The sequence below is a fragment of the Zosterops lateralis genome, assembly GCF_965231275.1.
Source record: "Zosterops lateralis genome assembly, chromosome: 3".
Taxonomy (NCBI): domain Eukaryota; kingdom Metazoa; phylum Chordata; class Aves; order Passeriformes; family Zosteropidae; genus Zosterops; species Zosterops lateralis.
Window position 1 is genome coordinate 88,017,820 of NC_139764.1, and position 16,368 is coordinate 88,034,187.

The 16,368-nt window shown below is 41.4% G+C and overlaps 1 protein-coding gene across 1 annotated transcript in view; it reads left to right on the forward strand.

Annotated features, from left to right (window-relative positions):
• Positions 1–16,368, forward strand: part of KHDRBS2 (KH RNA binding domain containing, signal transduction associated 2) — a 313,940-nt gene that overhangs the window by 50,950 nt on the left and 246,622 nt on the right. The window contains exon 2 of the mRNA XM_083857382.1: positions 12,740–12,867. Coding sequence (XP_083713508.1) covers positions 12,740–12,867 — 128 coding nt within the window. The remainder of the gene's footprint in view (positions 1–12,739; positions 12,868–16,368) is intronic.

Genomic DNA, 16,368 nt, shown 5'->3' on the forward strand with positions numbered 1-16,368 from the left:
ATTTCTTCTTTTTATGAGTAGTCTCATTCTTAGATGAAAGAAATTCAGGATTAAATAAAAAATATTCTAGCAACTTTCAGGTTTGCCTTTCATCCAACTGGTGATATATTCATAATACTGTCTAAGCTGCTCTGAAGGTAAAAGCTAAGAAGGGAGAACTGTACTGAGAACAGCTATTTAGTGAACTGCACATCACAGTTAAAGCAATACTGCTTCCAACAACAAACTTCCAACACAGTCTATTCAGGTGAACTTCCCAAAGGTATGTTTGATTTCAAAAACACTTTTGAAAGAATTTTGGTCTTTAAAATTTTACCCAGTGTCTTGCTCTTTTTTTGACAATTTGATAAAAAATATATTCAATTTTATTTTAAAAAAATCAGTGTTGTAATTGTTCAGTTCCTTTAATAGTCCTTTTATAATCCTAATAATAGTACTTTTTTTTTCCAAAGCAAGAAAAAATACTATATCTTGAAGCTAACATTGTTGTCACTCTTTAAATGTTATCAGCAATTCTGTTTAGTAAGTCCTGCATTCAAAATGCATCTCAGATCTTTTCTTTTTACTGCTGATGCTGACCTTTAGATTGCTGTTGGGTTTTTTTACTGAGGCGAGAAAGACTCCAGAAATTTCCTGCGGCAAATTTCATCATACATAGGGGGTTTTATATATAGCAGTTGCTCTATATATCTAGAATTACATGGGATAGTGTATCAATGATAGTGGGAATGTATTCAGCAACTGAACTAGGATTATATGGACTACTGTCTTGAGAAACTGCTTGGGAATCAGACTTAAAGCTCTTCATGGAAAGATGTGCATCTGAGTAGATGTTCAAAAACTCAGTAAAAACTAATATTTCCATTTCTTTTTTCTAGTTATTTAACACTACTAGTGTCCTCTTTATAGCTGTTGCAGTTTTTTCCATGGACAGCAGGGACAAGGAACTCTGCACACCTGAGATGCTCTAGAAACACGTGGCTTTATTATTACAAGGGTCATGGGTAAAGAGGGCTCTGCTTCCAGCCACCAGCCTGGGCTGGAGCAAAGCCCTAAAGAGAGAATGGAGAGAGTGAGAGATAGAAGAGAGCCAAGGGGTAAAAATGAGGCAGGAGCAGGGGAAAAACGTGGGGAGAAAACAGGAGCAAGGGAGGTGAGAGAGAGGAGAGGAGATGGGCCAAAAGAGGTAAGGGAAGAAGGGTGAGAGGGCCAGAGGAGAGAGGTGAGGGCAAAAGGTAGGAGAGCCAGGACAAGAGTGGAGAAGAGCGTGATCCTCTTGTTACAATACAATATATCTTTTTTTCTGTTGAATATTCTAATTCACATTGACCAACCGGCGTGAGATACAAAACCTACAAACTTTGCATGCAGACTATAAGAACAACTACATTACCATGTCATTTTACTTTCTAAGCTCTATAGACTTGTTTCTTATGCACTTGTTCCCGGATGTCTTTGCCAAGGTGGAAAGGCAACATTCTTGTCTTTTTGTCAGCTAATCACCGTCTTCCTTCCTGCCATGCACACATCTCGAAACTGGCTTTCATTCCTATTTCACTCAGGTTTTACATCTACAGTATTTCTTGCCATGCAGTCATATTCATAAATCCTTCCTGTCCCGTCTTTCCCACCAATAGCTTTTTAAATTTATATTGATCTAGGCATAGGTCAGTAGATGGTTACATTAGGTAATTATTTTTCTACCAGTAGTATAATTTGGACATGAAACTACCCTGTGGCATACCTTTGCAAGCTGCTGATTACACAATTGGTAGAGCCAAAGTAGTAACCAGGCAGTAAAAATCGGTTGTCTGTATAGAGAGGGGAAAGAAATCTAAGTTTTTGCTCACTTGAATTTTCTCCTTTGTTTTCTCGTTAATTCACTTTGGCTTTCATTTAATTAGAAATGTAAAGTTCTTTAGCTCTTTTATTACTTTTCTACCTCTATTAGTACATTTTGTTAAAAAGGTTTGCTAAGGATACAGGGCTTATGCAATCATGCTGTTTCTGTCTTCTAACTTTTTCTGCAATAACATTTAAATCTTTTGGATAAGTTCCAGGAACTTGACAGACAAGGATAAGCCTGAAATTTATTGCATTTATAGGATCCTAGGATAGTTCACATGTCAGCCACAGGAGATCTCTAGTGCAACCTCCTGCTCAAAGCAGGGCCAGCCAAGGGTTCAGACCAGGTTATCCAGGGATTTGTCCAGGTGGATTGTGAAATGGTGTATCTGGGTAGCACTGCTGGACTGTGTTGAGAAAACTTTTCCTTATACTCAGGCCAAACCTTCCTATTTTCACCTTTTCCCTGTTTTCTGTCATCCCTGTTTCACCCTCCCGTGAAGAGCGTGACTGTGGAAGATCAGCATTGCTGTTAGATCCCTCAGAGCTGTCTCTTAACCACAATAAACAGGCCCAGTTCTCTCAGCCTCTTCTCAGAGGGCATGTGCTCCAGCTCTGACCACCATCAGTGGCCTCCACTGACCTTGCTCCACTTTGACAGTCTTTCCTGTTCTGGGGAAGAGAGGGCAGGTCTGGCCCCAGTGTAACATATACATGGGGTGTAATGAGTACCTACTAAAAGATATAGTCACGTTTCTACATTTTCTTTGTAAAACAGGCAGCCTGATAGGTGATAATGGCCATAAAGTCCAATGGGAAAATATCTGCTTATAAATTAAACTTTTAATGGACGCTGTATTTTCAGACATTCCCAAGTTGAAAATACCTTCAGTACCTTATGGGATGGAATCTAATCATAGGGGAACAATCTGTAAAAGACTTCATTTTATCAATATGGGTGTTTTCAGTAGTTCCCCTGTATAATTATATCCTATACAGAAAAGTACTTTTTTAAATCTGTAACATGACAGATAGATACTTCCCACTCCTGAGAAACTCTAAATACTCATTTTTGTTCCTTCTCATACTATGCCTGATTTTGCATGTCTCTGTCATTCCATTTTGACTTGTCTTTCAGAACATTATTTTACTAGCCACTTGTCTAATAGATGACATAAACATGTAGACCTGACCCACAATTATCTAACAGATATTAAATTCATCACTGGCAGAGGTGTTGCCTTACTTGTGTCTGATGTAATAAGAATAATTCCGTTATCCTCCTTGGATCATCTCAACTAGCTGTGTGACTTAATGATTATGTGTACATAAGATAAAGGAATATTCTTAATACAATATATGAATGTGTTTCTGGGTGAATATAGTGAGCCAGTGGCTAATTTTTCAGTGCTCATGGCTGACTGTACTGTCCTTATAACCCCTCCCAAATACTGTTAGACACTCAATGTTTTTACTTTTAAATTACCAGTTCTTGGTGGTTTGGATGTAATTTTTGTTACTGGAAAACTCTTAAGGTGTTCCCTTCTCGTGAATTAGCTTAATTTTAATTTGTTCAGCTATTGAGCCATCTTTTTTTTCCTGACTCAAAATCCAACAGCCCTGCTTTCAATTAAATTGTAATGCCTTGGACAGAAAATGAGCCTTCATGTATGTTTTCAGTATTTTCTGTTTCTAAAAATATGCTGGGATTTTTTGTTAACACCATTCTTGGTATTCAGAGTTCCAACTGTGCAATTTTTAATGGACCATAACTTAAAAATACTCTCTAAATTAGAGCTCTCAGTGGTTTAGTGATTGTTATTTTTCACTGACATTGTCTCATTCTTCCTCTTGCAGTTAAACATTCTTTCATTAACCTGCAGAAAAAGTGTACTTCTTTGAGTACGAGATAAGCTTGATATACATAACAGTACATGCATGCAAGAAGCTGGTTATACTCCCATTGTGGAAATCATTCCCATTAACAGAAACATGTGATTGTTTCAGAGGGCTTGACCTTGTTAACAGCAGCCCATGTTCTTGATTGAAGCAGTGCCAGTACTACAAATGCAAAGGCAAGAAAAGCCAGATAGGCTGCAGAATTTTTTTAAGTGGGAGGCAAATGTTGACAGCAGAAGGGGTTGAGTAGATTTAATTTTTTTGGTGGGTTGGACAGACTGACAAGAAGAACATTATTTTTTGAAGAGTTTTGACATGACTCTTAAGTGTAGCGAAAGGATGTTTTTACTCTGAGATGCCTAATTTTAATAGAAAATATATATTCATTAGAGAAGTTTTGTAATAGGTGTCAAGGACTTTGAAGAGAAATGTAATTAACATCATTTTATTGGCACTGTAAAAGTAAAGCAGAGAATACTGAAAAAGAGCTACTAACTTAGCTTTCCATTTTATAAATCCATGAAAGAAAAAGAATAAGAACTACGCCCCCTCAAACCACAAAAAAAAAAAACCCACCAGACATAAATGGTCTGACAATATTTCCAGAATTTTACAGCTCAAAGTCTGGAAATAGCTCAAGATAAGTTTTCATAGGGAATAATGTCTCTAAAAAGGTAGAAATGTCTTTTTGTCTCTGATACTTCTCTAGTGGGGGCCTCTTTTTTGTATGACTGAAAATATGCATGTTTTCTTCCAATTAAGGGGGATAAGAGATGTGTATTGTACAAGAAGGAAGTGCAGGATTACTGTGTTAATGGTAAAAGGCAAAAATGAGGCATGTTTGAGGATTGATACTGGAGGAGGTAGTTGAATAGCTCTATGTCTCCCTAGTTTAATTTGGTTAGCTCAGAGCAAAAATGAGTGGAAAATATATGTAGTGTCTTCTTGAAATACTTTATTTTCACTTTTTACTTAAGATCAGTGGTGCAGAAAAAGCACCACTGAGATATTTGTGTTTATGCTCTCTGGAGGAATGCTGTTGATTATGGACATTCTATTTTCCCTGGTCTAGTTAGTTGATGCTGGCTGGATGCCAGGCCACAAGAAAGCCACTCACTCACTCCCCTCTGCAGCTGGACAGAGGAGAGAAGATTTAACAAAGGGTTCATGGGTTGAGATAAGGGCTGGGAGAAAACACTCATCAATTACCATCAAAGGCAAAACAGGCTCAACTTTGAGATATGAAGTGTATTTATTGCTGACAAAATCAGAGCAGGATAATAAGTAAAATAAAACCCTAAAAACACCTTTCCCCCCCCGCCTCCATTTCCAGCTCTACCTCCTACTCCAGCAGCACAAGGAGACAGGGAATGGGAATTATGGTCAGTTCATCACCTGTAGCTTTTCCCACTGCTCAGGGACAGAAGTCCTTCCCCTGCTGCACCATGAATCCCTCACATTGGGAGACAGTTCTCTCTGAACTTCTCCAGCATGAGTCCATCTTGCAAGAAGCAGCACTTTGTGAACTGGTGCAATGTGAATCCATCCCACAGGCAACAGTCCCCCTCAAACTGCTGCTGCATGGATCACTTTTCCATGAGGTGCAGTCCTTCAAGGATAGGCTTCCTCCAGCATGGATCCCTCTCACCTTGGGTATTCCATGTGGTCACAGCCTCCTCCTGAGTATTCATCTGCTCTGGTGTGAGGCTTCTCTGTGGGCTACGGGTGGATCTCTGCATCCCCATGGATCATCATAGGCTGCAGGGGGACAGCCTGCTTCATCATGACCTTTACCACAGGCTGCAGAGCAATCTTGGCTGGCGTGTCTGCAGCATCTCCTTCCCCTCCTTCTTCACTGACCTTGGTGTCTGTGTAGTGTTTTTTCTCACATATTCTCACTCTGCTCTTCTCTGGTTGCAATTACAACTGCCCTACCATTTTTGTTTTGTTTCTTCCTAAACGTGTTATCATAGAGGCATTATCACCATTTATAATTGGCCCAACCTTGGCCAGCAGCATGTCTGTCTTTGGAGCCACCAGGAATTGGTTCTGCCAGACACTGAGGAAGCTTCTGGAAGCTTCTCACAAGAGCCACCTAGCTCCCTCCACTTGCAAAATCAGGCCATGCAGACCTAATACAGCTGGTCAGAAAATCCTATACCGCCTCTAGCTTTCTGTAAGCAGCAGCACGTGTTCCCCTGCACTAGTACCACAGTCTGCAGCCAGCAGCAAAGCTGCTGAAGTTGGACAGTAAGGAACTGCCCACTCTGTCTTGGGGCAGTGCTTGGGTTACCTCCAGTGCCGGGGACATGCTGGGACACGCGAGTGACTCTGGAGTGTGTTGGCATGTTCCAGCTCCCAGGGCAGGGTGGTGACTAACCTTTTTGACATGTGCAGGAATGTACTCAAAAGCTGTGTGGCTGTGGTCCTGGGCCACCATCTCATAATGACTCTGTTTGAGCAGGAGAGGTTGGACTAGATGGCCTCTGGAGGTCCTTTCCTGCCTCAACTGTTCTGTGGTTCTGTGACTCAAAACACACACTCAAGCTCGAAAAGCCCCTCCAGACTTCATGACATGAGAAGGTTTGAATGATTCCATATGCTCATGAAAGAGCCAGGTTTGTCTCACAGAAGTCAGTTGTCCATGTGGTAGCCACTTCTTTTCCTTTGGGAGATTTATCAGTGACTGCGCAGAAAACTGCCAAGCTAAACACAAGCATGAGGGTGCAAATGAGTGCAACATCTCACTAAAGGCATTGGTTCTGTTTTTGTAGCGTGTGTTGCAAGTGACCATCATTTTTGCAGTTGGCAAGTCAAAGTTTACAACTAAAGCAACTAGCTGCATGTCAGTGCTGTGAGCCAGAAAGTTGATCCTGGCCTGGATTCCTTCATGAGATTGTCTTAATGCTTCTTTTCTGTGGTGGTACTAGTCATAGAGTGACACAAGGAGTGTACACAGTAGAGGCTGACTGTAGTTCAATACAAAAATTGAATACAGTTTGTCTTGCTCCAGTAATGAATGAACTGTCTCTGTCTTTGGAGAAAACTCCTCATTTTTTTACTGCAGTCTTACTTGAAAGTAACAGTTCTTGCCACAGCACTGTTTTTTGATGACTTTGGTAGTCTTTGGCCATGGTCTGAAGAGCCTGTAGCCTGTACTGCCACTCCAGGCATTAAACCTGAGGCTTGGTATAGGGCATACCAGAGGGGCAAATTTCTCTATGAAGGCTTTGGGGGTTATTTTTGAAGTCTTTAAAGAAGAAGGAAAAGCTTCTCAGAGGCTTTCTACCAGGCATTAGATTTGGATTGGCAATATAGGTGGTGCCTTTGAGACAGAGTAATTGTAAATTGATGTCACTCTTCACTGCTACATTGTGAGAAGAGTGGAAACAGAGGTTACTCTGGAGGATGTTTGGGATAAAGCAGAATAAAACAGGTGTGGAAGGACAAGAGATTTCCTAATAAGTCATTGGTGTCTTTGGTACCAGGACAAAAAGGAGAAAATTTGATCACACTGTGGAAACCCAATATAGGGAGAAAAGGCACCCCCATACAAAATGTTCAGTACCCCATTTTAAACACAAGTGGGTACCACAGAACAGAATGACAAAAGCAGCACTGAAGTTTCATTCCTATTATCCTCCTAACCTGAAAAGGCCTTGCAAGAGTGTCTTTAGATTTTCAGATGCATTTTGTGATGGAGAACAGATCCTTGGCCCCAGGCTTAAGCATTGGATTTGACTTTATTTTTTGCAGTTGTTTCGTATGGCCTGTTTTTGTCTGAGTAGTATCGTTCCTGACGCTGGTAACAGGGAATCCAGTAGTTCCCTTGTTGGTAGGGTGTGCTACCAGGCTTGTGCCCAGCATGGCTGCAGGACCTCCACAGGGATCAGTTCCTTGCCACCTGTTCAGTGAAAGGAATCTGGCGCCCCTGCTGATGGTGCTCACTGCACTCCGAGGAGGTTGAGGCGTCCTGTTCAGGTCTTAGAGCTTGTCCATCATCACATTCCATCCTCCTTAGATTCTCCTGCAGTGTTTGCTGCTGTGTGCTGCGGGACCTTGCCCGGGATTGGCTCCTTGTCACCCGTGGTTCGATGAAAGAAACTTGGTGTCCTTGCTGAAGGCGCTCACTCCTCCTTGGGGAGGGATGGATGCCCTGTTCTATCCTTAAAGGCTGTCTCTCATAGCATTCCATCCTCCTTGGATTCTCCTTCAGGAGTAGTGTGCTGCGGAGCCTCCCTGGGGTTCTGCTCCTTGTCACCCGCGGTTCTCTGTAAGAAACTCGGCGCCCCCGCTGTTGGCGCCTCCTCCTCCTTGAAGAGGCACGGATGTACCAGTCATATCTTAGAGCTTGTCCCTCATCACGCTCCATCTCCCTTAGATACTCCCTCATTGTTTGGCTGGCAGAGCTGCGCGACCTCTTCCGGGATCGGCTCCTTATTGACCTCGGTTCTATGAAAGAGACCTGGTATTGTTGCCGACGGCGCTTACGCCTCGGTGAGAGGGCAGGGACGCGCCGTGTGGTCCTGAGAGCTCGGCCTTTGCCACGAGCAGCATTCTGAGCCCTGCTCTGCCGCCGTCTCCTGCTGCTTGAGTGATTGTAGCGCTGGGCCTGCTGGGCCCTGGTGTGGCCAACATGATGCCTCCTTGGATACCTGCTTCGGCTCTTCTCTTTGGCCCTGCCACGGCTGCCACTGCGGCTGCCACCGCGGCTGCCACCACAGCTTCTGCTGTAAGACTTGTGGCTCTGGCGTCCTGAGGAACGATGCTGGCGTCTTTCCCTAGAGCGGGACCCAACTTGCTCTCCTTGAGTATGGCCGGCAGAGCTGATGGACTCCTCGATGGAGTGCACCTGGGAGTTACTGTCTTCCACCATGTGGAATGTATCTGGGAAAGGTGACAGGTCCTCCACTCTGTTGTGGAACCACTCCACCATGCAGTAAAAACAGAAAGGGTGCCGACGCCAGCACCCGGAGGCTCTGTCATTTATGGCAGCCCGGCAGATTGGGCACCTTAGGTTCTCCGAAGCACCTCGACGTGCAGCCCGGGACACCCGGCCAGTGCTGGCAGAAAGGGAAGAGGTGCCACTTTCTGCCAAGTCTTCCTCTGAAGCCATTTTGCCCTGCAAACCAAAGAGATAAGCTAATGTTTTCCCTGGTGCTGGGGACACAGTTTGCAGCCAGCAGCAAAGCTACTGAAGTCAAGCATTAAAGAACTGCCCACTCTACCTCAGGACAGCACTTGGGCTGCCACCAATGCCATGCACTGTCCTGGGGCAGCTGAGTGACACTGGGGTGTCTTGGCATGTTCTAGCTCTTGAGGCAGGATGGTAACTGACCTCTCTGAATTGTGCATGCAGGAGCTGGGAAGCTGGGAAAGGGATTTCTGGTCTCTCAACAAGTGCAGCCAGAGTCTTAGTGCATGGCAGATTAGGACCAGCACTCCAGGCCCTGTCAGTGTCCTTGTCCAGCAAATCTTCTCTGTGCCCTCAGGAAGCACACAGTTGAATGGGGGTCCTTTTTTCCCCCCACCTGTAGATGTCTGTCCCCAACAGAGGAGGCCAGACAGTGTAGCCTTTTGGGGTTTCCCCGAGCATCCAAAAGGCTTGTTGTCAGGCGTGTCACAATGACTCCCTGGTGACATCATGGGGCTTTCAGAAACCACACCCAGAAGAAACTCCAGCCCCAAGGAATGAAATCTTTCAAGATGGCTCATCTCACATGACTGCTCCACTGTCAAGCAAATGCTATAATTTTAATATAAATTCACAGTTTTCACTGATCATGTCCAACCCTGTATTCTGTTTTAGAAATAAACGATCTCAAGGCATTTCTTACTCCTCAGTCAACTTTGCAGGTCAAAAGAGGTGATGCTCCACTGGAGCAGTCTGTCCGGTGTGCGGCTGCCCAGCATAAATAGAGATGGACATACTGGAGAGTGTCAAGTAAAGGTTCCCAAGGATGATGAAGGGTCTTGAGCATCTGTCTTACAAGGAAAGGGCTAAGAGTGCTGCCTCCAGACTGTTCAATCTGGAGAAGACTCCATAAGGGATCTTTTCCAATGTATACCAATAATGGAATGGAAGGCACAAAGAAGACAGAGCCAGGCTCTATTCAGGGGTGCCCAGAACCCAGAATTTCTCTCTGAATATTAAGGAACTTTTTTTTTTTTTTACTGTGAGGCTGACCAAGCACTTGTCAAGGTGCTCGTAGGCTCTCACTCCTTGGAGATGATACTCCAAAGCTGTCTGGCTGTGGTCATGAGCTAGTTGCCACTGCTCCCTGCCGGAAGCCTGATATCGCCAGTCTCCTTGCTGCCTTCTGCTGTAGTTCTGGGCTTACAGCCTGGCTCTCATCATGATCCCTTCTCATTTGCTTCTCTGTGTTTGACATTTAGTGCTGCGGGACCTCACCTGAAATGGGCTCTCTGTTGCCTTTCATTCCCTGGAGGAAACTTGACTCCCCACCACTGTTTCTTGTGCCTCCCATAATAAGCTGGAACTGGCTCTTCTGGGTTTAGAGCTCAGCCCTCCTCATGGAGTGAAACCAATTAAAGTGCCACAGCTTGCCTCAGTTGTGGTAGATCAACAAAGTCTTGCTCACAATAAGTCTGATAAGCCCAGCTGAAGTAGTCTTTCATTAACTTCAGCAAAGACACCACTTTCATTCCAAAAATTCCTTGTGCTCTCAGTCAAAAACAAAGCACAAGACTGTGACTGGTTGCAAGGCCTGGTAGGCAATTCAAAGGGGAGCATTTTGTCCTAACTCCTAGTACACATCTGTACTGACTGTACAGACTTTTAAGTATCTTTAAGCAGCTTTCCAGGAGAAAGAGTTTAGTTGTTTATAAAGCCAATGGCATCCTGGCCTGTATCAGCAACAGTGGCCCTCAGGACCAGGACAGGGATTTTTCCCCTGTAGTCAGGACTGGACTGATGAGGCTGCACCTTGAGTGCTGTGTCCAGTTCTGGGCCCCTCCCAAGGACATTGAGGGGCTGGAGTGTGTCCAGAGAAAGGCAGCAGAGCTGGGGAAGGGCCCAGTGCACTGATCTGAGAGGAGCAGCTGAGGGAGTTGTGGTTGTTCAGCATGGAGAAAAGGAGGTGGGGTGGGACTTCACTGCTCTCTTCACCTACCTGAAAGGAGACTGTAGTCAAGTGGGGCTTGGTTTCTTCTCCCAGGCAAGCAGTGACAGGGTGAGAAGACATAGCCTCGGGCTGTGTCAGGGGAGGTTCAGGTTGGACAGCAGGATCCATCTTTTCACAAGAACAGTTATCAAGCATTGGAACAGATTACCCGGGGTGGGGGGGAGGGCAGTGGTGAAATGACTGTCCCTGGAAGTATTTAAAAAATGTGTAGATGTGGCATTTAGGGATGTGGCTTAGCAGTGGACTTGGCAGAGCTTGATTAACAGCTGGACTTGATCACCTTAAAGGTCTTCTCCAACTTAAACTTCTGTAGTTGTAGCGAAATAGATGTGTACATGTAGGTTGACTTCCCCACCTGCCTTCTAGAATTATCTCATTTAGCACTGTGTTCACAGTACATTTAGGAAATATCTTAATTTCATTTATTACTTAGTGTACTTGTAACACTTTTCCCTCTATTCACATTTGTCTCTCCCCTCTGTGCCCCCATAGCAGACTTTATGTATAATTGCATCGGATCTATTTTCAAAGAACTTTTTATCTATTAAACCTTCCTAAAATGAGTAATTTACTTACTGAAATTGATGCTTGCTGCTTTCCAGATTAATCTTCCACTGAATGCAACATACCACATTTTTTTACATGTATTCAAGTATTTTACAATAATGAAATGTTCTTCTGATGCTTTTAGTGATTGTAAATAACTTTTAATCCTAAATTATTGAATGTATATCCTATCTGGGGTCTTTTAGGTGTGTTCTCTGAGACGTTTTAAAAGAGCTTCTATGACTGTTACATTAGATAACTGTCTGCTGGTTCAGGCTTTAAATAAATTATTTGATCTCATAAAAGCAGCATAAACATTTATTAACAAATCATGACATGGGCTGTTCTTTTCAAAACATTTTTTATTTATGCTTGTTGGAAGTCAGAGAAACTTGTATATATATTTAAGAGCTTGCTCTGGCTGTGTTCCTCCTTTCCACTCTCACTTTCCAGTCCTTGAAGGAGCATGTTCCTGAGACCCACAGCTGTCCCTTTTCAGCTCTAATTCAGTTATAATTAGCTCATTATAACTATTGCCATTTTCTGTGCTGTCAACAATGTAACTGCTGCAAAAGCAGCTTTTTCAATAGTATCTGTGCTGTCAGGGAGTTCTCAGGCACTATATAAGATGTTCTTTGCAGGGTGATAAATCCAATTATTTGTTGTTATCCATTGGTTATAAGGCTTTAGGGAATTATGGATTCAAAACTATTCTACCTGAATATATATATATATTTGTAAATTCTAGCATGTTCTACAAATTTGCATTTTTAAATATATGTATATATTTCTCTCATTTTTTTTTACTGCATTTCTTAATTGAAGATTTTTTTGAGCAAGAGTTAACTATTTCTTAGCTTATTTTGTATAACCTTTAACTAATTTAACTCAATAACAACCTTTCTTCAGTTTTCTAGTATTTGTACTGAGAGTTAGCTATTGCAGTTAGAATCCAGCTTAGTTCTGGCAGGTCACATTTACAAAAAGCACCAAGCTGTGATGATGTTATTCCCTTTAGAAGACTGATAGCTGGAATTGTAAGCCTCATCTATTCCTGCTCCTGCTGAGATCATTTGCCTTCTCTTTCAGCTGGGGAATTAGTTGTGGAGTGTGACCTGTGGACTGTCAGCTTTGCCTCAGCACTGCTGAGAGACCAAGTTCTTTTAAAGACAGCCCTCCCTGTGGCCTGAGTACAAACAGCTCAGGCATTAAGAGCACAGTCTGGATAGGAATGTGTAAGTTTAAACTTCCTAAGGGTGACGAATATTATGTCACTGATTGTTCTGTTTTGTGATATTTTTCAGAAATGGAAAAATTTCAGAGTTCGGAAGGCAAGAAGGAAGATGAAGAGAAGAAATATCTTGATGTTATTAGCAACAAAAACATAAAGCTGTCGGAGAGAGTTCTGATCCCTGTCAAACAATATCCAAAGGTACTGTAAATCTAGTCTAGCCCTTGTTTAATATTTATCAATACAATGATGAAAAAGTTATACACAACCATTTTTATTGACTTATAATATGCAAGTTTTGTGATAGTAAAAAAAAAATTAAGCTCCTGTTTAAATGTATTTGTTAGTGTTAGCATTACATGTTTTAGCTTCTGTCTCAGGGCCTTTCAGGAAAGCAATTAAAGTAAATGAGATTTTTCTTCAGTTTCAGGTGGGTTTTGCCCTTAAGCAAACTGCTGAGATTTTTTTCTCAGTTTTTTTTTTCCACATATATTATCTTTTTATAAAATAAAATACTTGTTGCCAAAGAAAAAAATGTTCCAGTGCCTCCGAAAAGCTTCCTCATAGAAGAGTTGGCAGATTTTCTCTGGTGAATAAGTTTTAAAAAATCAAGTATCAGGATTACTGCAGGCTGTGACTGACAATGTTCATTGCTGTTTATAAAAATCAATCAAGATGCTTTAACATCTCAGACTTCCTTATTAGTTCTCATTGTTACATACTCTAATGCAGAAAAAGGATTTTATTTCTTGCAAAATTTAGGTGCTTGTTGGAAGTTTTGGAAGAGTGAATAAGAATATTGATTTTTTTTTTGAACCTGGTTGTTTGTTTGGTTTTCTTGTACAGTTTTTTATTTTATATAAACAGTTACTCTAATAATATTCATACTGAAGTGATAAACATCTCCATTTGTCTCCAGAGTATTTTTTCCCTAATTTATTATCACATGGTATTTGGTTCACCATTAGCCTTGATTACACTGTGAGCTTTTTGCTTTATACTTTCATCAGAGCAATAAATTACAGTTGGTAAAAAGCTCATCAAACAAAATGAAAAGTGTAAAAAAATTGAGATCAATGATTCCAGCTGACATTTACCTCCTGAGTAGTGAATATAAAACTGAGATAATATAATAATCCAAATGGTAAAGACCTTAGAAACAGATACTGTACTATAAGGAAATACTTTCTTCCTGCATAGCCTGAGGTGCTTTGCCTTGATTTGTGATATTTTGTGTAAATGCTGTAGGTGACCTGAAGTTCTTAGTCAGGATGTAATACTGCTGTAACTTCATAGCAGCAGTGTGATTATTATTCAGAATACTGTTTGATGAAGATAGCAGAATAAAAGCCAAACTATTTAAAAGACAAAACTCTATCACCTATCCAATATAGCACCTGAATATGATTAAATTAGCTTCATTTATTTTAATGACCGTGTCGCATTAATGAATAGTAAAAGATATAAGGCATTTTTTACAGCTTTGAGTGGTGAAGCAAAAGAAATCAGCGTGATGGAAGTGAAATACTTATTCAGTAATGCAGAATAATCTCTTGCAAGGTTTCTGTAATTGATTTGCTAGCAATATTCTGCACTTGGCATGGAGCTATTCCCAGAACTGCAGGTTTCCTGATACTGTCTCTAGGAACCATCTTTCAAGGATTGCATTTTCACTTTATATCAAACTGCTGATTATTGTGATCTAGTGTCTTGTCTTTTCTTGACAATTGTATACATTAGTCAAATCAGTACCCAGCGGTTGCTTCAGCTTGCTTTATAAATAATGAAAAAAAGTAGAAAATAATTTAAAGAGAATTTGTTTTATGTGTTTGGTAGAATATGTTAATAAGAGCAGTTGATCAGACTTGTATTTATAAACAGTTAAGATAACTACCATATAGTTTCACCTAAGAGTCATTTATATTTGAAAGAACATTCTTTTGAATCATTCATTCATTGTTTGCTGATAAGCTTTTTTGGGCAGTGCTGAGTAGGCCAGGTTCTGTAAATCTACAGAAAATGTATAAAATTGTGGAAAAAAAATCTGCCCACTTCAAAATCCATCTAAAACAACAGTTTACAGGTTCTGTGTAGGAATGAGGGCAGCTCCTGGAAGACATACGCACTTCTTTAACTTCATGTAAAAATACAAATTGCTCCAGGGTACCCTTGGCCTAAAAATTTTTAATGGTCTGTAGGCTAAGCTTCAATGACAGCTGTAATATCAGCAGCAGCAGCATTTTAAGGTTTAAGCCGAAGTTAACAGAAAAGGCTTCTAGTGGCTAAATAGCTCTTGAAGTTGCAGAATACATGTTATGAAATTGCCTCTACTCAAGTGTCCACAGTCTGGTGCAGACAACAGGATAAGAATATGAAGAGCTGTGATTAGCAACAGCTGTCTTATGTTACCAGCTCTGGTAAAGACACAGGCCACTTTCCTCTGCGCTGAAACAGGGATCTAAAATAGAGAGACAGTTGTTAGTTGAGACTTCAGCAATGATCTTTTCTGAGATTATCTTAAATACCAGCAGCCCAGGTTAAAACAACGTCTCATTTACACACACTCTATCCACTATGCAGCAGATATTTTTAATGCAGTCAAAAATTCTCTTGAAACAGTGATGCAGTGTCTTTTTTGATCCTTATTTCTGTCCCATAATGCTTTTTTTTTTTTTTTTCTTTTATGATATGTGAATTCCAGCTAAGACTTCCATGAAAATACCTCAAGGTTTGTTTAAAAAGACTTAACACAGATCAGTTTGAATGTATTTCAAATGCATCAGATATTGGAAAAGAGTGGGTTATTAAAAAAAAAAAAATAATCTGAAATCATCTTGTTCCTGAAAAACAAAAATAACAGTTTAGGTGCTTGGTGGGGAACTTTGTCATTTGCATGGCAATACAGATTTTTGCTATTTACTTACCTGTAATTTGGCTTCTGTTGTTTTCTATAGTTCTACTTTTATCATAGATTACTTGTTTAAGGAGCATCTAAACTGGGCTTTGCAAATTTCTTCCTTTGCACAGTTTAAGAATTTGAGAGCTTGTTTAAAGCCTTAGCTTTATGTAGCACATAAAATAGGAAGTTTTTGTTTGCAAACTTGTCCAGTACACGTTGTAAATTAAAATGTGGCTGACTTTGGTGAAATTCTGCCCCACTCATCCCTGACTTCAGTTTAACTGGGTTTTAGCCATTAAGGAATGGCTCTGTTTGTTAATTTCTTTTGCTTTCTGTGAGTGCAGATTTATGAAATTGCTGACAAGTGAAAAATAAACAGGATGTGTATAAAAGTCCTCAATATTGCAGTGCATCTGTCTTGGTTTAACCTCAACCAGCAACCAAGCCCCCTGCAGATAACCATTGACTCCTGCACCATGGGATGGGAGAGAGGCAGAGTAGTGACAGTGGGTTGAGACGAGAGACTCTAGTAGCTAAAGCAAAAGCTGTGTGTGGAAGCGAAGCAAAATCAGGAATGTCTTCACTGCTTCCCATGGATAGGTAGGTGTTCAGCCATCTCCAGAGGGCAGGGCCCCATCATGTTTAATGGTGACTTGGGAAAACAAATGTTGTCACTCCAAATGTCTCCTCCTTTCCCACCTTTATATGCTGAGCATGACACCGTATGGTTTGGGATATCCTGTTGGTATTTGGGGTCACCTGTGTCTCCTCCCAGCTCCTTGAGAACCCCCAGCCTCCTTGCA